This window comes from Lynx rufus, unplaced genomic scaffold (genome assembly GCF_022079265.1).
Source record: "Lynx rufus isolate CCGP_SWC_20201006 ecotype Redwood Valley unplaced genomic scaffold, mLynRuf1.p SCAF_2, whole genome shotgun sequence".
NCBI lineage: Eukaryota > Metazoa > Chordata > Mammalia > Carnivora > Felidae > Lynx > Lynx rufus.
The window spans coordinates 56,029,849-56,051,452 of record NW_025814834.1 but is presented as its reverse complement, the minus strand read 5'-3'; the positions used below and the strand labels follow the sequence as shown (position 1 = coordinate 56,051,452).

Sequence of the window (21,604 nt, the reverse complement as noted above, 5' to 3'; positions counted from 1 at the left end):
GTGTTAAGCACTAGGCAGAACAACAAATCAGAGCATTCTTCATATTTGATCTTTTGTAACAAGCAGTCTAGTGTTTTCCTCCCTCTGTACAAAGTGCTTTACCAACTAACTACTAACTCAATGAATCTTCTGAACCCACTGGTAGGGGTCATTATTCCTATTTTTTAATGTGTTTTCTTATTTATGTAATATTTATTTATTTTGAGAGAGAGAAAGAGTGTGCAAGAGAGTGAGGCAGGGACGGGGAAGGGGCAGAGAGAGAGGGAAAGAGAGAATCCCAAGCAGGCTCCACACTGTCAGCACAGACCTGATATGGGGCTCGAACCCACAAACTGTGAGATCATGACCTGAGCCCAAATCAAGAGTTGGATGCTTAACTGACTGAGCCACCCAGGTGCCCCAAGTAGGGGCCATCATTCCTATTTCATGGAGAGGTAAATGATTAAAGATTAAGTAACTTTCCCAAAGTGAGTAAGTATTCAGGATTCTGTGATTATCAAAAAGATACCATGGGGCGCCTGGGTGGCTCAGTCGGTTGAGCTTCTGACTTTGGCTCAGGTCATGATCTTGCAGCTGGTGGGTTCAAGCCCCCTGTCGGGCTCTGTGCTGACAGCTCAGAGCCTGGAGCCTGCTTCGTATTCTGTGTCTCCCTCTCTCTCTGCCCCTCCCTTGCTCATGCTCTGTGTCTCTCTCTGTCAAAAATAAATAAACATTAAAAAAAATCAAAATAAATAATAATAATAATAAAAAGACACCAGACCCCCTCTTGTTACACCCTGATGCTTCTCACTTTACATTCTGCTGGTATCAGAGTGAGACAAGGACTTTTCAGTCTCTCTCCAGAGTATCTGATACTTGCACCATTTTTTTATTCATACTTCTCCTCCATATGCCAAATTATTTCAACAATAATCTTGTGTTAATCATTATTTTCTCAATTTGTTTTCTAATTTTAAAACAATTAGCAGGGGCGCCTGGGTGGCTCAGTTGGTTAAGCGTCTGACTATTGATTTCAGCTCAGGTCATGATCTCATGGGTTGTGAGTTTGAGCCCCACGTCGGGCTCTGCACTGACAGTGTGGAGCTTGCTTGGGATTCTCTCTCTCCCTCTCTCTCTCTCTCTGCCTCTCCCCCACTCACGCTTTCTTTCTGAAAATAAATAAACTTTAAAAAAAGAAAAAAGAAGACAACGAATAAATTTTAATTTAAAAATATTCATATTCAGTAAAATAGTTCACATATGAACTGAATTTCGCATTTACCAAACAAAAATCACACTTCGCACTTCGCCCTCTGTTTCACTATTTTAAATTTGAAACACAAATAAAAAGTCCAAATAGTCAACGTAAAATAACAGAAGTGAAGTAACTCCAGTTGTTTTTTATCCTTGCCATTACTGTGCTACCCTTGTCGGATATGCTGTTTAAAAGCAGGACTGTGAAACTCTGCAGGGTCAGAAACATGAACTATCTCCAGAGCAAGGGCAAAAGGCTCTGAAGCATCAGGAACTTGCACTAAGGTGTGGACTCCGTCCACCTGTGTCAGGGGCTGGTTAGATAATGGGGCACTTTTACACTTAGCTTACATGTACGAGATATGTACGACTATAGGTAAGTAATAATGTGCTAATTGGGAGCTTTCATAGCAATTATTCTGATACTCAGCAGTAGTCTCAGCAACTGTTTAGAACCTATGCCAACAAAAGATTTTTCTCAGGGAGAAGTAGCTTATCATTGACATTGTTTAGACTGCAGGCACATGGTGGTGATAAAAAGCAGGCCAACTTTTAGTTGGTTTTATTACTATTTTGAAATTCTCTAAGACAGTGTTCCCCTAGAGCCCCCCGGCCCTTTCTGCACACAGAGTCTAACCGTGAAATGGGGTGGGGGTGGGGAGGCAAAGATGGGGGCTAGTGGAGAGCTCCTGGAGCACCTGTTCCACATACTGAGCTTCCAAATAAGATTTTTCTTACATTTGGGATTCCCAACCAAAAAAAGTTTGAAAACCTCTGCAGGATAACACCCAGGTGGAGATGTGGAATGGGCACTGGCATTTTAGGAGTTGTGCTCAAAAGAGAGGCCAGGCTCGAGACATGGGGTGGGAGTCATTTGAGCAGAGATGGTACTTAAAGCCACAAGCATGCATGCTGAGGAAAGTAAAAACAGGTCCTTGGAGGTCCTTACATTTTAGGGGGACGGAGGAGGAGGAAGGGCTGAAGAAGAACAAAGAGGAGAAGCAGGAGTCAGAAGAAAGCAGAAAATCTGGAAGAGCTTGGCTTTGCAGAATCCAAGGCAGGAGAGAGATTTAAGAAAGGAAAGGCCAGGGCAATTAGGGGTGTGACGAGATCAAGGAAGAGAACAAAGACCCTACGATTTGATCCTTGGGAGGTGACTGGTGACTTTCAAAAGGCGCAAAAATCACATTTCATAGACCCAATTCCTCAGTAGAAGAATGGCTAACTACTCTGTGGTAAATCCATACTTTGGAGAACTATGCAACAGTAAAAGATAATGACATTTGGACATGGAAGAAATTCCAAGGCATATAGTTGAGCGAACAAGCAAGTTCAGACTGAGATATAAATATATAACTTACGTTAAAACAAACAAATCCACACTACACAGTATTTTTCCTTAGAATATACACATATATAAATGCTTTGGAAATGTTGGAAAGGATACAACAAATTGTGTAGCTATATGTCAGTATGGGACATGGGAGTGAAGCCCAGGGGGGGTCTGGGGGCCTGTCATATTTTGTTACAGAAAAATATATCCCTGTAATTACTTGTGGAACTAAAAATTATTTAAAAAGAAAAACACTGCCTTCTGAGAAGTTAGGAGGAGTGTGAATCAAGTGTGCAATTGAAGGGAAGAAGGGGGCATTGATTGGACTTTGAGAAGAAGGCAGATTTCAGGGACGAATTTTTTTTCCCCCTGAGGAGTTAGAAGAATATCTTTAGGCCTAGAATGATCATGACGGAAAAACAGATTCTGAAAATGCAAGCAATTAAATGCAATGTAAATGAGTATAATCGATATAGCAAGTTCAGGAGGGGGGGGCAGGCAGGAGGAGGCAGAGGGAACAGAGTTAGGACACAAGGGAAGAGCTAGTTTAGGACACAAGGAAGGGTCCCCCTCCTTCTCTGTACAGGAAGAAGAAAAAGGTCTGTAAAGATAGCAGAAAGAAATATCACTGTGGGAGGGGAGAAGGCCTCTGGAAAGTATGAAGAGTGGTCCTGGGTAGAGGGAGGGGCAGGCAGCCCTGTGTTCTGAAGCTGGAGGGGGCTGGGGGCAGGGCTTGCATGGCAGGTATGGGGCAGCCACAGTAGGGGTGGTGCTCTGGGTGATTCTAGCAGTTGTGGAGCAGATACAGCGAGCCCACAGTCCTGGCCTCACGAAATTTTCCAGAAATACCAGCTTGGCACAGGAATAAGACAGCAGAAGTCTCGGGGTGAGTGAGGTAGGGACAGTGGAGGGACAGGATATGAGAAAAAGAGTAGTGCCTAGCTGTCTGGATGGCTACAGTCAGGGGGTTCAAATGTGCCACATAAGGTAAGGATAGTGGTTTGCTGCTGTCTTTTCTAAACAATTAGGAAGAAGTCCAGTGAAAAGTGTAGAACAGACTCCTTATTTCTGCCACCAACATGGTTCCAACTGGTTTTCTGTGTATAACATCTGTTGTCTCTAAAGAAAAACAAAAGTTCATTCGCCATTTTGTTTTTGGTAATGATGTTTTCTAAGGTTCAAAAATCCTCTCTCTCCTCAACTTACATACTCTGCTTCCCCAGGAAAAACAGGAAGTCACAGCTTGCTGAAACTGAATCAATTTGAACACCATTTTCTAATTCCGAAGGCAAATTTATGGTGAGGCGGCAAAAATATAATGAATTAGAAGATGGAAAGACACCCTACCTTTTCTCTAATTATTCAACTACTCTCTGAATGTTTTGAATGTAAGCTAAGATTTGTTACTTCAAAAATCACTGTGTGCCCTTAGCACTGTCAGAAAAGCATGACTAAATCTTCAGATAATGAAAAAACACATAAACAAGAGCTGCTTCTTACCGAAATATATCACGATGGTTTTTGATGTTCCAATCATATTCTCCTTTACTGACAAGTTCAAAGAATTCAGTTCTCCTCCTGCACAAAATCAAATGAAGGAAGAAAGAAAAAAATCTGGAATGAAATTTCTCCGTCTGCGGGGTGACATAAACACATTTATGGGAAAATATAAGATCACCTGAACCAAGTAACTTAATATTTGAAATCATGAGGCTAAAGCACTATCAAAATAAATCACTTTTTAAAAAATGTTGAGGCTTCAAGAAAAAGCCACAATCATTTCTGAATGCATTTACAACACAGGAAATCATTGAGCCATAAAACAGAAAACAATGTGGCCTGGCATTTAGGATTACTTGCTGTGAAGTCCTTGTGACACTTACCCGAAGTCAGAGGAGGGAGGCAAGGACAAATAAAAAGCAGGAACAATTTTGGAATACCCTTTTATCATTCAACATGGAACTGAGCTGTATGAGGATCTCAGATAAGATAAACTCCCTGGTAGTAAATTCAGGGCAAATACTTTTTTTCTAGGGTAGAAAATAACTATTTCAGCATTTCAGTGCTTAAATACATAGTCTGTGGAGTCAGAAATACCTGTGTTTAAACAGTGGCTCAGTTACCTACTTGCTGTGCAAATTGGTAAGTTACTTAAACCCTCTGAGCCTCAATTTCCAAATCTCTAACATGGGAATCATATTTGTTAACTCACAGGGTTATTGTGAGGGTTAAATGCAAAGCAGTTAGCATAGTGTCTGCACGTGCTACGTCTGGATGCGCACACACACACACACACACACACACACACACATATGGATACACATTTGGAGTTATATAGATACAGAAAAGACAAGAACAGGATATTCTCAAGTTGTGAAAATAAGGGTGATTTATTTTTATTTTCACAACTTTCCTTTAATCTAGTTTTAGAACTTTTTTATAGTGAAAAAGGAAAAAAAGGAAGACATTAACATTTTGATTCCTTAAGAATAATTTCCCAAGGTTTCACCTTCTTGGCACTTTCTCCTGAAATACTGTCTAAAAGATCCTGACACACAGCTTCCCAGAGTCCATCCCATGTGGAGGTACTCCACATAAAGGGATTCCCTGGCCAACTGGGTTGGAGAAATGCTGCCTATAATCTACTTCCCTTGGAGATTCACCACCCAGAGCTTTTGAAGCCTCTGAGAAATACTGACAGAAAATCCTGTCGGGGCACCCCAGCCGACTGTTGGCTCAGTTGATTAAGCATCAGACTTCGGCTCAGGTCATGATCTCACCGTTTGTGAGTTTGAGCCCTGCATCAGGCTCTGTGCTGGTAGCTCAGAGCCTGGAGCCTGCTTCAGATTCTGTGTCTCCCTCTTTCTCTGCCTCTCTTCCATTCGCTCTCTCTCTCTCTTTCGAAATTAAAAATAAACATTAAAAAAAAATAATAAAAGAAAATCCTGTTTAAGCTTCCTTGACCACAGAATTCTATCGTACTGACGTTTCAAGAAGTACACTTTGGAAAATACAACCATTTCTTTCATGGTAGAAATCAGAGTAGGATCTTAGACATTTAGCACTGACCCATTATATTCTGGGGACAAAGAACATAATGCTGGATGCAGTTGGTTCCTTGTTTCTGATGTGGCGTGCCTATCACCAGCTGCCCAACCGTATAGACTTCTTGTCATCTGGTCAGACTTAACTACTCAATTTACCCGAAAGGAGGCAGGTCAGGAAGACAAACATGTGGCTCTCTTATTTGAGACACAAAGACAGGTCTTCAATTTACCCCTTCAAGTGGATACAGGTCAGGGCCACACCACAGTGTAGGATAATCTCCACAACAACCTCATAGCAATGGTCAGAGATGGCATTGCACAGTGATATGGAAGGGCCCGGCCACTCCCCTCCCCTTTGGGTGTTCAGTGTGTGTCTATCTTTTCTTTGTATAACTTCACCATCTTCTTCATTTGCCTGCTCCCTTCTCTATGGCCACAGTCATGCCACAGTCTGTTCAGTGACAGACTATACACTGAAAGTGAAAGGGAGGTGGTAGAATGCAAAGAACCCAGGTCTGGACTCACACTGACCTGGGTCTAATGCTGACTGTCACTTACTAGCTGTGTGGCCCAGGGCAAGTGATTCCACATTGCTGAGCCTCAGTTTCCAGCTTTGTGGTGAGAATTTGAGATGAAGTGTGTTAAGCATTTGACTCTAGTAGATACCCAATACCTGACGGCTGTGGTTAATATGTAAATAATATTAATAGTATTACTGACAATAATAAAATACAATGGACTAATCATACTACATGAAACTGAAGAGGTCAGTTAGTTCTCTTTTCTCACTGAATGAAGACTAGTCTTCCTTTGAATTATTGTGGAGCAGAAAGTTTGGTTCAGCCACTATTTCTTGAACACCTGCTCTGTGCCAACTCTTAAGGCTTTAGAGACACAAGACATAGATGGAATCTTTAGACATCTCTGAATTCAGCAGGGGCAATCAACAAATAAATAGGAACTTCCCTTCTAATGTGATACCAATACTACTAATGATGCTGGGACTAGAGTGAGGTAAGAGAGGCACTCACTTTGGGCGCAAAATTTAAGTGGGTGCCCAAAAGCTCAGTTATCAAGCTAAACAATATTTTAATACAATATTTAAAACAACATAAATGCAGGAAAAATCCATGATGAATAAAGTATTAGGATTTTAAATTTTTTAACATTTATTTATTATTGAGATACAGAGAGAGACAGAGCATGAGCAGGGAAGGGGCTGAGAGATGAGGAGACACAGAATCCGAAGCAGGCTCCAGGCTCTGAGCTGTCAGCACAGAGCCCAACGCAGGGCTCGAACTCACAAACCGCGAAATCATGACCTAAGCTGAAGTCGGACACTTAACGACGGAACCACCCAGGCACCCCTAAAGTATCAGGATTTTAAATAGGCTCTGACACTGCATGTGCATGACCTGCTCCCACTCCTGGTCCCCCCCCACCCCCACCCCCACAGCGTGAGGTTAACATTTATTGGGCCCTTACTACTATGGTCACTTACTACCCACATGACTGACCTCAAGTAGGTTACTTAGCCTCTCTGGGTTTCAATTTTCTTATTAGTAGGAGGAATAGTAACGGGATCTGTCTTGTAGGGTTGGTATAAGGATTAGATAAAATGATTTATGTAAAACACTTAGCAGAGAGCCTGGCACATAGTAGATACCCAATAAGGATTAGCTAGTTATTAAGCTCGAAAGGGTTGAGTTAACTAGTCCAAGGTTGCACAACTGGTGAGTGGCACTGCTGGGATACAAAAGCAATCTGTTGAAATATCAGTTTCCCTGAGTGACAAGGGTGTCCTGGGGCACAGAGGAAGGCACTGAGCTTTGCTTGGAGGGTTGTGGAAAATCATGAAAGTCTTTCTGAAAGAGCTTGCCTATCATCATCCTTGTTGTCATGTGTACCTGATGTCACTTCAATCCGCTGAGTTATTCTAAGAAATCACTAGAAGGCAGACTCTGTGAGGACAAGGGCCTGGCCTCTTTTCTTCACTCCTGGATCCCCGGTGTCTACAACAATGCCCGATGTGTAGGAGTAAGTAGCTCAATAAATATTTGTTGAAGTGATGAATGAATGAAAATGATTCCCTCAGAAACCTATTCATTTTATAAAATAACTCTCCAGCCACTGGTTTCACCTCGATTCTAATGGTATAGGACTATTCACAGTTGCCATTTGGAGAGATTGAGATAAGAGAGCAACATAAAATCGATCCAAGGAAAGCTCTGTTAGATTCTTGAGGACTAGATTCCTACCAGACCAAGAGGCCAACAAAACACGTTGTGGGAAATTTAAGAACATCATTCCAATCTGATGTCTGACCCTCCTGCCACTGATACTGTTTTATCTGCTGAGAGTATGCTCAGTATATGATACATAACATCTCTGATGCAAAATGGAGACATATTACCTAGGCGGCTAACTCAATGCAGAAAAGAATTTTTTTAAAATGCAAATCTGTGACAGAGCAACTGAACAAAACTGTAAGGGTAAATTTCCCAGCTATGGAAACCATAATAGCCAGAGTTGCTGGTGTGAAAGCCTTAAATCAACTGAACCCAAAATAGGTTATAGGCTTCACATCACATTATAACAAAATTAGATTCCATTGCATCAGGACAAAAGGGATTATCCACGATCCCTGGGGGATGGTGGGTAGAGGAGAGGTGGGAAGAATCTGTAGGGCAAGGAAAAATGTGGCATACTAATTTTATTTTTCCTCCACTGCCTAAAGTATGGCTATTTCTTGATTATTTATTCTGGCCTCCCAAGGTTTGACTATGACCTCAGAAGGTAATAGGACTTTCTGCACACCATAGTTTTGTTAAGTTTAGTCACTGGTGGAACCATGTATATCATACATCTGGTAATATGTTTGGTTACACAAATAGTCATATGCTTTAAAGTTGAAAACAAAATACATTTAGAAAATTTTTAAGTTTCTGAAAATTAACTAGTTTGAAAGATCAGGAGATCGGTTAAATCATTTTCCTAAGGCTGCAAAAAGGATTTTGAAGTAATGATATGCAAAGATGACATGACAAGTTTATTATTCATGCTTAAAATGTTTTAAGAGGTATGAAAATTTCACACCAGAGATAGAAAATGTATCCACCTCTCCACCATCCGGCCCCAAAATAAAGATTTCCCCGTCCCGTCGAGGCCCCTGAGCATCTCTGTACTCTTGCTTTTGCCTCCCTCCCTCCCGCCACAAGATGGCTATTTTCTAAATTTTGTATGAATCATCTTCACATACATCCTTATAATTTTACTAGGTAAACTATCCAAAGTATTGCTCTGTGTATTTTAAAACTGTATAAATGGTATCATTGTAGTCTATGTATTCTTCAGCAACTTGCTTTTCTTGATCAATGTTTGTGACATTCACCCATGTTGTTATGTAGAGTTTTAGGCCATTCCTTTTTAATCCTATGTGGTTATTCCATGTATTATTAAACCAGTATTTATTTATGTATTTCCTGATGATGAAGGTTTAGATTGTTTCCTTTTTTTTTTTTTGCTATTACATAGTCCATATACTGCTGCTATGAACATCCTTATACATGTCTCCTTGTGAATTTGTGCGCATTTTCTCTCTCTCTGCCTCTCTCTATGTGTGTGCACACACACAAGCATGCATATATACACTTGCTGGGTCATAGAGTGACTTTGTTTTCTATATGTGAGTTTTCACTATAATTATAGACTATTAGAGGTACACAGGTACCTTTGAGAAACATGTGCTGTTTCTCTCATGTTTTACGTGAGCAAACTATAAGGTGAAGTAAGGTGATTTTTCCAGGGTCCCATGGCAGTTATGGGCAGGTCTAGGTAGATTCTAGGCCTCCCAGTTCTGGCCTCTGAGATCATCTTTGTAAACTGGGTGATGCATGAGCCCTGCGGACCAGATAGTCTTGCATGCTGAGACAGCCCTCATGAGATGTAATGGCCTTGCAGCCTGCTGTGCCAAGGAAGTGCCAAATACCAAGCACCAAGCCAGGCACCAGACAGAGATCCTTCCATCATCAACAAGGGGATGCTCCACAGAAAAGCTGCAAATGGCCCAGGCCAAGTTGGTGGTTCACACTCCAGGTGGGGTGTATTTCTGACCTTCTCCTTAGCGATGATCATTACAAAGCAACAATGTGAAATCCACTGACTGTGCTTTTGAGAAATGAATTTGCCCACACAGCTACTCCTTTCAGCATCTATATGTGTGTGAGTATATAGATTATACAGACTCAGCAGCATGAGCATATGTGAAACTGTTAGAAATATGAGCACTTTTAAAAACATAGGACTCCTAAAACGAACATTTGAAAATCTACGAAGTTATATAATACTCCCTGGATCCAGACTCTTCTGTCATGAGGAGCGATATCATTAACTTCTCAAGCAGATCATTGGGAACCTTGGTTTTCAAGGACAATGGCAAATACCTCAGCTAGTGAAAGGCAACTTACTGGAAAATCTCATTTATAATCAGATATGTTTTTATTAGGTTTTTATCCTGCTCTCCTGACATAGGCTCCACTTAGAAAAATAGCGGTCTTTAAAAAAGCATCATTTGAACAGAACTGCTAAAATTACCCTCAAAAATAATTCTAAAGATCGGTTACCGGTCACCCATCACTACACTGAAAATCTTTCCGGTTTGTAATTTATCTGTAAGACACCTTTTATTTATAAAGTGAGAAATCACCATTTCTGTGTATATGCTAATCAAATAACTTTGGGGTAAGTTTATATATCTGTACATGTATATATGTACACATATTCTTCATCTATCTATTCATCTCACTGTTCTGAATCTACTAAAAGTGCATGAAAGTTAGGAAGGTTTTACTCCCAAAATGGCAAATCGTCATTGTGATCTTCTGTAATTCCAGCCCCAGAATTATCAGGCAGGGGTGGCAAGAGTGTGGGGGCCTGGTGGGTGGGGGGAGTGCAGGGGGGAAGAGATTTGTTCCTTCAGTGTTCTTTAAAAACTTTTTTTTAATGTTTATTTATTTTTGAGACACAGAGCATGAACGAGGAAAGGACAGAGACAGACAGAGACACAGAATCTGAAACAGGCTCCAGGCTCTGAGCTCTCAGCACAGAGCCCAATGTGGGGCTCGAAATCGTGAACCGGGAGATCATGACCTGAGCTGATGTTGGTCGCTGAACTGACTGAGCCACCCAGGCACCCCTCCTTCAGTGTTCTTAATATTCACTCAACAGGCAAATCATATGTCTACAGTTGATTGCTAAATGTAAACTCTGGAGAGATTTCTGGAATTTGGGCGTTAAAGCACCAGAGAGGAATAGAAAATTAATATTCAGATGTTAACTCTAGTAATTATGACTGATGGACAAAAGTCATATATTCAATTTTGAAGCTGCATTGTCTCCCGGCTTTAGACTAGCACTGGTAACACACATGCCAGCTAAGAACCTGAATGAAATTGTTTATCTGATGCTGTGCTTCTGTTGCCATGAATAAAACTGGCAAAATGCAGGAAATAGACTAGAATGACTGAATGTTGAGAAGGGCAGAAGATGAGATAACATAGGTCCTAACAGTCGGTTGAGTCCAAGCATAATTGCCAGGCCACGAGGTGGTTTAGGTGTTGCTGGATGGCACCCGCCCTAGTTGCTCCTGTATTCCTTTGGCTATAGCACTCCTCACGCTGCAGCATTACTGTTTTTCTCTCTTTCTTATGGGCGCAGAGCCCCTGGGGTAAGAATTCTGAGGTGCATCCCCAGAAACCAGAACAGTGCCTGGAGAAGTACATAAAGAAGGCAACAATACGTGCTAGTAGATGAATTTCTCATGTTTTATTTAGTTGCAATATCTGTGGATGGGGACACAGGGATGAACCTATGTAAAAGTGTTTCAAAATGCATCAAGGGATGCCAAAGTATTTCTTTCATCAACCTGCTGTGGTGCCTGTTCTAACAGTAGAATAATTTCAGTGGGTCAGTTCACTATGCTCTGTTCAAGTGTAAGAATAGGTTAAGCCTTATAAGTCATTACACATTACTGTGCGTTCATTTACCTTTTTTCTTTCCAACATGGTGGCTAAGTTGAGTGCAGGCAACTGTGGAAGTTGAAAACACCAAACATAGTGGGCTCTTAATAAACATCTGTTGAATGATGAATGAGTGAATATTCCTGTCCGCATAGTAGCAGAAACATTTGTTCAGTTCCTATTGTATTTAAAAAATGAATTGTTGTAGATATTAATCTAATTTTAAAAGGATGGTCAAACTAGAACTCCTCTAACAATCTAAGATAATTTAGTACATTTTGCTGTCATTATCAGATGCTTTTGAAAAATGTTGCTTATTGCCTCCCTCTGGAAAGACAAAGACAGAGATACCATTAGATTGGGCATTTTCCATAATTGCTGATGAATGTTTGTAGAGCACAAAGGGATGGGGAGATTTTTCAATTTGAAGATCAGTCTGATTAATTTAGAGAGCCAACTGGAAAAGCACTGAGCATCCAAATGGATTTATAAAATCTGAATTGTTGGATAATTCTTGGTTTAAATAGTGGTTGAGGCAATGTGGCACGGAGATATGAGCGCAGACAACTTGATGACTTTGGGCAAATTACTTACCCTCTCTAAGCCCACGCACCCTTATCTATAAGATGCAGATAATAATATCCACTTAGGAGGTTGATACGAGAATTCAGTATCAAAAAGTTCATATTTTGAGACATCGTTATGTCAGGCAGTGTGTCAGGTTTGGGGGCTCTAAGAGTGAGATGTCTGCATTCATGACGCTCCCATTCTCGAGGCGATACAGGGAGATACTATAAGGCTGTGAAGGTGCTGGGCGCAGAGCGGGCCCTGCTGGATGACAGGTAAGAGTGTTATGTGATCACAGCCTTTTGGGCACGGCTGCCACACTGCTATTGCCACCCAACAGCAATGCCCTCCATAACCGTATTAAAGCTAAAGAAAGAGTTGCCAACTTCTGATGCTCCAGCTTAGCTCAGGTGCAAACAAGGAGCCTCTCAATGAAGTCTCAGCCCCACCAGACAGGCTCCTGTGCAGCTCTAACCTGAAGCCTCTACTCCACTTCCTGGTGTGCTTGTAACTGGCCTCAGGCATGGGCGTACTCAAGATACTGCTGCCCCTAATGTCTGCATGTTCCCAGGACTGGCCTCAGTTCCAATGGTTCTATAACCGCAGAGAGAATGCCACAGTACTTACAAACAGTTTGGAGTCCAACTTCTTGGTTCAGATCTCAGATTTCCATTTGGCATTGTGAGGAATTTACTGAATCTCCCCAAACATCAGTTTCCTCCTGTGTATTAGGAGGTCAACAATAGTGCCTATTCTAATAGGACTGCTCTAAGTATTAAATGGGATAATGTGTACATAAAGCTCCTAAGGAAGCACTCAGGAAACATTAGTCATTGTTTTTATTAATAATCATCTCTTTTGACTTACATGCAGACAAAAGGAAAGGGCATTTGTGACTTCTCTTTGAAGTTTCAACACTTATAATTATAACTCTTCCTCTGCTCCCCTCCCCTGTCCCAAAGCATCATCTTTTATGGTGAAACTTTTATTAAGTGTTCTGGCTGAGTGATTCTTTTATCAGTTACTTTAAGTCATCAAAGTTATCAAATTTCAATTATTTAAATTTACATTATTTAGATTATTGAAATCTTAATTATTTAAATTACAAAATACAAAATTATCTTTCAAATAGGTAATCTCCTTTGACCACCACAAGGACCTTAGGGGTTTGACATGGGTGATATGCCTGTCCCCATGTTGCTGACAAGAAACCAAGGCAAAGAGAGATTAACTGACTCCCTCAAAGTCACATGGCTGGTTACTGATAGGGTACGTCTAGGTCCTGCTTGAGATGCTGAAATTACTATTTAATTATCAAAGCCTTATTTACTGGAGGGACTCAGAAATAGGCATAGAAATCAATTTCTGAAAATCACTCAGCAGAAACTGGAAAATGTTTCAATGAGTTGGAAAATCAGGCTGAACAATTAACCCCCAGGCTTGGGTTGTGAAGCCTAGAAATTCACACTATGGTTTTTTTGTTTGTTTTATTTTTGTTTTTTAAATCTGTGAATTCTGCTTTTATCTGTCACTTATAGTATGGAATCCCAAGAATACCTAAAACCATTAGAAATTAAATTTACAAGTTTTTGTGGTTATTTTTAAAGGAGTTCCACATTTCTAGGAATCCTTTTTTCTTCTTTTTGGCACATGGCAGGAGATCTCGCCTGTAGGAATGGATCATAAACTTCTCTTTGAAAGGTCCAGAAGAGCATCTCCCTGCCTGCACTGGCTCTTTCCAGAGTGCGTTCCCTTTCCTAGGGGAGGAAGGCAGTGAGTCTCTTTTTTGATTGACCTCAATAGTATCATGACTTTCAATTTGAGTAGCTATGGCAGAAGAACCAGTGATGCCCCAGAGTCTTGGAGAGAAGTTGTGCCAGGCCACCCCACACCCTCTTGGCCCACATTTCTCTAGCCATTGCTGCACCAAGTTCCTGCCCAGGCTCCCTGGTGCATTGCTTACTTTCTGCCGGGGTGCTGCTCACTCCACGTGTGGGATGAGGACTGCTGGAGAATCCCCAGCTCTCAGGTGTGCACATCCTGAAAGTCCCAAGTCCTAGGAGTTAACACCCATGGAATAACCTTTGCTGATAAAGAATGGAGGTGGGTGGATAATTTTGAGGTGTAGCATCTGAGACTTTTCTGACAGTCCCTGCAGGATCAAGCCCAGGTGACCACTGTAACTACCAACAAGGAAACGTGTCCTGGCAATAGCTTTCCTACCTCCTGAGTCACTGTCCCAGAGCCCTGCTCCTATTCCTGACGCCACTTCCAAAACTATGCTACCTGCACGCAAGCCCTTGACTCTAGCTCTGCTTTGGGAGAGGGCACAGGGAACCCGTGCTGGTTTGCAAATTAAACTGATTGACATACACCCGGGAAGGTCAATATTCCATAAAATGTATCTCCAACTCGAATGATGACTATTTCTTGATTCTTCCATTAGAGGAGGAATACAGTGATTGTGGAAAAAGCCCTGAAAGAGGAGTGGTTTTCAGTTTAGCCATTAATTAGTTATGTGACCCAAGCTACACTATTTAACCTTTTGGAGCTCAGTACCTGATCTACAAAATAAAGGAGATGAATTGGATTACATCATTTCTAACATCCCTTCTAGTCCCACCATTGTATATCTGTGAAATAAATGCATCTGGGTGACAGTCTATAGTGGCTGCTGTTCTCCTCATTAACCCTAGGAATTGTTTTGGCTAAAAATATGGCAACGCTTTAATGCAACTTTAAACAGGCAAGTGAATCAGCCTCCTGAAGGTCTAGATTAGGGAATGAGCAGCTATTGGGAACCTCAGAAGACAATAATGCTGACAAAAAGAGAACAAGCCGACTTCTTTGGGAGTCAGCAAACAGCAGGGGCTGCAGCGTTAAGATAAGAACAGAGTAATGAGAAAAGGAGTTGCAACCAACTTACTTGGCCGCATCCCAGCGGTCACTCAGTGATTCGACACGTCCCTAACAGGCCTTGATAAATGGACTCCAACTGTGAGATTTTTTTTCCCCCTTAGAAGTTACTTGGAAACTTGGCTTGGGAAAATGTTTCTACTTTGAGAAAAATAACACAAAATCCTGAAGCGCCAGAGACAGGAAATAAAAACATTAAAGGGGTATAGGCCTCCATAAATCCCAAATCAAGGAGCATCATTTCAGAAAAAGATCAGCATAGTTAAGTCAATCATGAGGGTCAGAAAACATGCAAAATAAATGGGCTATAAAGCAATGAGATTGTATACCACCATTTATAAGACATACAAGGCATTTATGAGATGTAAGACGTTTATAAGACAGATAACATAGGTATTGTTATCTCCATTTTACGTATGAAGAAAAGAGGCTTGGAGAGGTGAATAATTTGTCTGATAACACACAGCCAGGTAGTGGCAGAGCTGGGATTTTTGTTTTGAAACTATATATCAAAATTAATTAAAATTTATATTTATCAAGGTATTCCATGCACATAGTTAACAAATCAAACAATCCTAAAAAGCACATAATGAAACAAAACAATATTTTCCATATTGCTGCCTCTTTGTCCTTTGACTGTATTCCCCAATGCCTTAATTTTATTTATTTTGGCTATCCTATTTTTAATATCAAGAGCTTTTTCTTCTGTGGTTGTTCCTATTATTTTTTAAAGCATCCTGTTCTTGTTTCATGGATGCAATACATTAGCTGTCTAAAGATATTAATAATCGCTTTGGGGTTTTGTTTTCTTTCTCTTCCTGCTTTCTCTGAATTTCATTTTTTCCCATTTGCTTTGGCTTCTGTATTTCATATGGGAGTCTTTCACAAAGTGTTCTGTGAGCCTTGGTATCTCTTTGTATGTAATGGTCAGGCATTAAAAGGCTGAGCAGCAGTTGTATGTATGTGTCCTCCACACACATTACATGGGACATAGCTATACTAAAAATTGTTCCTTGTTTATATGAAATTCAAATTTAACTAGGATTCTTGTATTTCTATTTGCTAAATCTGACAACCCTGGATTTATGGCTTATGAACTCCTAGCTTCTGGGTGACTGGGCTATAGGTTTTCAATCCAGAGCCTTGTTCCATTTCTTTTTATCCCCTGTTCTGGCTCTGTATCTCATTTCTACCTTGTATTTCCCTCAGTCCAGGGTTTGGTCTTTTATTTCTCTAGGGAATAAACCTCTATCTCCAGGGGTAGAGGAAAAAAAGCTAACTGACTATGTTGGGGAAGGACTTTGTGGGCTCTGAGTGTTACATAAACTGACTTTCTATCAATCTTCTTGTCTTAAGCTTTGAGAATCATATCCCCTTTTCATGGCATTTTTTTTTTGTCCCTAGGCTCCTAACTAAGGTCTTACAGGGCAAACTATCTTGCTTCTCAGAGATGTTTTCCTCTGTGGGTCCTACTTTTCACTTCTGCTCTGCTAAATCAGTTACCATTTGTTGGTCAGTCTTCCGTTTTCCACTTATGTATTGACATCTCTTTTCAGTTGTTGCGTGCCCTCTCTCTTGCAGATTTATGCTTTTATTTTTCTTTAAATTTATTTGGTGTCATTTCAGTGGAGTTTCAGGAGGGAAAGGACACAGACACTTGGGCTCAGTCTACCAGGTTTAAGCAGAATGCCAGAATGTGATTTAAATCCAGACCAGTATACTTCCAAAGCCTTTACTCTTTCCACAATACCATGCACTAACTCATTCAGCAGAATCCAACAATAAATACTTAGGGCACAGATTGTTAGTTGTCTACTCCAATATCCCTCCTTCCTTTATTAATAATAGAGCCCCTACTTTTCAGCAGGGCACACAGCTACCCAAAGTAAAGACTTCCTTTCCCAACCTTCCTTCAACCTAGGTTTGGCCAAATGACTAAATTCTGACCATTGAAATGTAAGTGCAAGAATTATGTGGAGTTTCCAAAAAACTCTCCTAAAAGATAGCTTGCATCACCTTTTGGCCCCTTTCTTCCTTGTCCCTTCTTTCTTTCTGCTTGTTGAAATGTGGACATTCTCGTTGGAGCTTAAGCAGCTATCTTGGACTAAGGTCGAAACCATGTGCTGAAGGTGGCAGCTCGGAAAGATAAAAAGAGCACTGAGTCCCTGATGACTTCATATAGCTACTCTACCAGCTCCAGATTGTGGATCTCCAGATTTCTTCTACGTGACAGAGATGTAGTCCACTATTGTTTTGGGTTTTGTGCCCCTTACAATTGATTCTAATTCTAACTGACACAATAACAAAGGGCAGTTAAGATTTCAAAGGGAGTGAAACAAGCTTCCTAGAAAAGGTGATGGAGGAAATGGACCTTAAAGGAAAATTCAGCTGATGAGGAAGGGCAGGGACAGGATTTCATGCAGAAACAGTATGATTCGGGCATCAGGGCACTGTGTGAGATGTTTTCAAAGTGTAATATGTAGACCAGTCTGGTTAAAGAAGACAAATCATGTAGGAGAGAAGTGGAAGATAAGAAGGAAAAAAGGTTAGGGGCAGATTATGGAGGGCCTTGAAACTTGAACTAAGTTTCAAGGTTGCTTTGAAAGCAATGAAATCACTGAAGGTTTTTGAGATGGAAGTTGGAGATATGTGATTAGAATGTGATGGTTAGACTGAAGAATTCCAGGGCCTTCTACATACCTATACAGGTTATATGGAGATGAGGCTAAGGGAATAAATCTGATTTGAGAAAGAATATGGGTTCAAGAACTCATATGTAGGAACAAGGAGAAAAGAAACCTACAAAGAATCCAGAAAAAGAGGGAGAAAAGCAGCTGGATGTTGGGGAAGAGAAGAGGGTAGAAATTGACAATAAGAAGACTGTAAACCTTCAGAGGTCTCAAAGAAGCTAGACAATATCAGAAATGGGTAAAGGAGGACACTGAATTTGAGGACAAGAAAGTTTCTGGTGACCTGTGAAAGAACAATTTTTGTAGAATATGAAGGTGCACATTGGTCTTCAAAGCGTAAGCAGGTGTTGGGAAAATGTGTTCCATTTATTTATTTTTTTTTATTTTTTATTTTTTTGTGTTCCATTTATTTTGAAAGGTAGGCAGTAAAAGAAAAGTAAGTTGAAAAGCAATTAAAGATCTCCATCAGATCAAGTGGAAGAATTTTTTAAGGAAGGGAAACTGGTCTTTAAGAGGAAACTATGCATATTGGTGAAGGAAAAGACTTTCAGGCTGCCAAAAGAGGTGGTTTTGCTCTGGTGGAGCAGGTATCAGGGGAAATAAGAGGGATGGAATTTCTAGCTCAGATGGGGGCTTGAACTTTGGGAAAAAGGAGGACAGCTCTTCTGAGAAAGAGAGAGTAGAGGCAAGAAATGAGACTTGGATTTCAAGTCAACCTTTCCGCAACAAATCTTTCATTAGCATCATCAACACCATTTTGGATTTCACCAGAAATAAAATAACCAAAAATAGCAATCTTAGCAAGTGTCTAAAATAAAAATGGCCATCACCTAGTTTCAGAGTCAAAAGTTTCAGACAAAGTTCATTCAACAGAAGAAAGCTATAAATCACGTGATGGTAGCCCTGATTTTCTTGTTTTACAGATACCACCTTAATGAAGTTCATTTAGATAAGGGAAAACAACAAAAAGTTTAGCTCATTTACACATTGATACCAGTGGTAGAATAACAGGCGACCCCCAATATGGACTTGAAAATTAATTACAAGATGAAATTTTAGATATCCATTTGTCAAATAGATCAAATGCCAATACCTACTCAAAGTACAGCGTGAGGTCTGTTGCTAATATTGACTGCTTCAAAAGCTGCATAAGGTCACTATATTCCTTGGAGGACAAATTAGCAAAGATGTTGTGACCCTGTAATGAGAAAGTAAAAAGTCACAAAAGACAACATTAAATCTGAGGTTGTCAATTACATGTCTCCTATATTTAAAAAAAAAAAAGTATGGGAACATGATAAAAACATTTTTTTAAAAAATTAATGAAATTTTGTGCAAATACAAACAGACCCTCTGGAAAACAGCAAAGCCAGAGAGTGCAACCATTTTTGAGGACAACCACCAAGAGGCACTTTATTATTCTTTATTAGTCCTAAATAGAAGACTCTGAAAATGTTTAAACTTGTGTTACTGTGGATATGTTTGTGCCAATAACTCCATTTGGCTGCCATTTCCTGTGGAATTGTTGAGCGTAGAAATTGACAAAATATTTGAGAATCTTTCTGACCCTAAAATGAATACTAGTTTCACTAATAAAGACTTAAGTTGGCATTTTGGAAGCACTTGCTATGACAACAAATTACTTCAAGGAGGAGAAAGAAACCTTAGACCAGTGGTTTTTAACTGAGAGTGATTTTGGCAATATTTAGAGACTTTTTTATCATCACTCTGGTTGGGCATGCTATCAGCATCTGGTGGGTAGAGGCCTGGGATGCCGCTGAATCTCTGACAATGCATAGGATAGCCCCCACAATGAAGGTATACCGGCCCAGTGTGTCAACACTGACGAGTTTGAGAAACCCCGAGTTAAATTGTGAAGATACATCCTAATGAAGTGTGTGGTAGATTAAATTCAGTATGTAATTACTGAGTCGCTAGAATGTATAAGATAGTGTTATTGGCATAGTTCTTGGGACTGCTAAGATGACTTTTACCTAGGAAAATTTGTACCTGTATCTCCATACCTTTGGAAAGCACACTTCTTTTCATCAAAATTTGTTTTAGCTACATTAGACAGTTCTGCGATATTTTTAGTAAAGTGAAACAATCCTGTAAAGTGACCAATTCACTTAACTTGCCTTGAAAGTCAGGGGCTTTTCATTTATCAAGTTTTCTTAGCATGAGTTATGAACTCAAAAACATGTGGCCTGGGAACCGGAGGGGTTTTAAAGTGGGTGCTGAGAGCCAGAAGATAGTATGGAAGGAAGGGGCAGATGACTGCCTGAGAATAAACTATTTTCCACTAAGAGGCAAATTAATTCTTTCAGGGAACCAGAATATCAATTAGCAAATTACTTCTTACCAGCTACCAGATGATAATCTCCTTCCCTGAGTTAATTTATCTCATTGGGTGAACCCTCCACTCCTTTAAGACTAGAGTATATTGGTTCCACCTGGGACCAGGTCCAATATTAATAATAATTTTCAAATGAACTCTTCCAGACCCTTAATTCAGCCATTAAGAAGAAGACAAGTAAGTAAAGGTAGACCAAGCCATAATTCTGCCCAGGTTTCTTCGCCTGAGCCTTCCCCCATGGATCAATCATAGGTTGGTGCTCTGGGGCCTGGAAGAAAGTGGTTAGAAGCTGTGGAAAAGTCATCACCTGGATCCAGACAATGGCTAGCGTCTCCCAGTGAAAGAAAATAGCTTTATGAGTAAGTTACAGTCAAAACTATGTGGAGTTCAGGAGAAAGCTGGTCTGAATTTGAGGATCTTGATCTTTTTGTGAGAGAGTGCGTTTTAACAATTCTAAAGAACATATAGTAACTGACACAATTTACAGCTAACAGAGTGATAAAGCTAGCCAGATAGGCTTTGATAAAACAAAACAGTTAATTTGCAGTCAGTGTATTGTTTACATGCAAATTGGCCTTCTACAGTGCCTCAAGGGTTTGGTCCCTGAAACAGATTTGTGTCCCTGAAATACCGCTTCTACTGTCATTTACATTTATGGAGGAGTGGTACTGATGAAAAGAAAACCAAGTGTGGAGGGAGAAAGGTCTGGAGTAGCTTGCCTCAGGCCTCTGCCTCATTTAAAAAGCAGGGTGCATTTTTGCCTTTCTGATGCGCAGGGCAGGGGTGTGTGTGGGATAATAGCCAGACCAGAACCCACACAACAGTTGCTCAGGATGAATTTCCATTGTCATTATTCTGTGTTCTTTACAGAGAACCCCGGAGTGAAGGCCAGCCAATGTGTTTTATTTGTATGAAGACAAATTCTGAGTTAGTGGGGTTTGTTTTTCCCAAGGAGACAAACAAATGACCTTCCAAGAAAACCCTAACATCCTGTTTATAATCCCTGTTATTACAAAGGTGGGAGTTTCTGGGGTCTGAGGTGTAAACTCATCATATTGCCAGTACAGAAAAGACAGTCTGCACCCAAGCTCCAAGCTCCTCCTAACCCTCCCTCCCTCTTCCATAGCGCTCAGCTCAAACATGGCTTCCATAGGAAAATTCCAGAGCTGCAGAGGCTGGGATGATGGTTTCTGTCAGAGTTACTGAGAGGCTAACCCTTGATGTTTCATTCCCAACTGAAAATACATCTCCCTCAGCAGGTTTGCCCTTCCCCAGTTGCATTCGGGTTCCGGAGTGCTGACTCTCCTTTATGGGGTCGAAGAAGGCTTTTGTGATATTGCAAAAGACATGCTTTCTCAAGATAGGCTGGAGGGAAAAAAACCCTCCATATTTAATGATGCTATTCCAGCGAAGCAGGGCCTTAATGATGATAATAATAATAATTA

At 40.5% G+C, this 21,604-nt stretch overlaps 1 protein-coding gene across 1 annotated transcript in view; it reads right to left on the bottom strand.

Moving 5' to 3' along the window:
• PDE11A (phosphodiesterase 11A) overlaps positions 1 to 21,604 on the bottom strand; it is a 385,818-nt gene that overhangs the window by 44,419 nt on the left and 319,795 nt on the right. Inside the window, exons 15-16 of the mRNA XM_047084228.1 lie at positions 18,901 to 19,001; positions 4,067 to 4,144 (exon numbers count right to left, since the gene is read on the bottom strand). Of these exons, the coding sequence (XP_046940184.1) occupies positions 4,067 to 4,144; positions 18,901 to 19,001 (179 nt within the window). The remainder of the gene's footprint in view (positions 1 to 4,066; positions 4,145 to 18,900; positions 19,002 to 21,604) is intronic.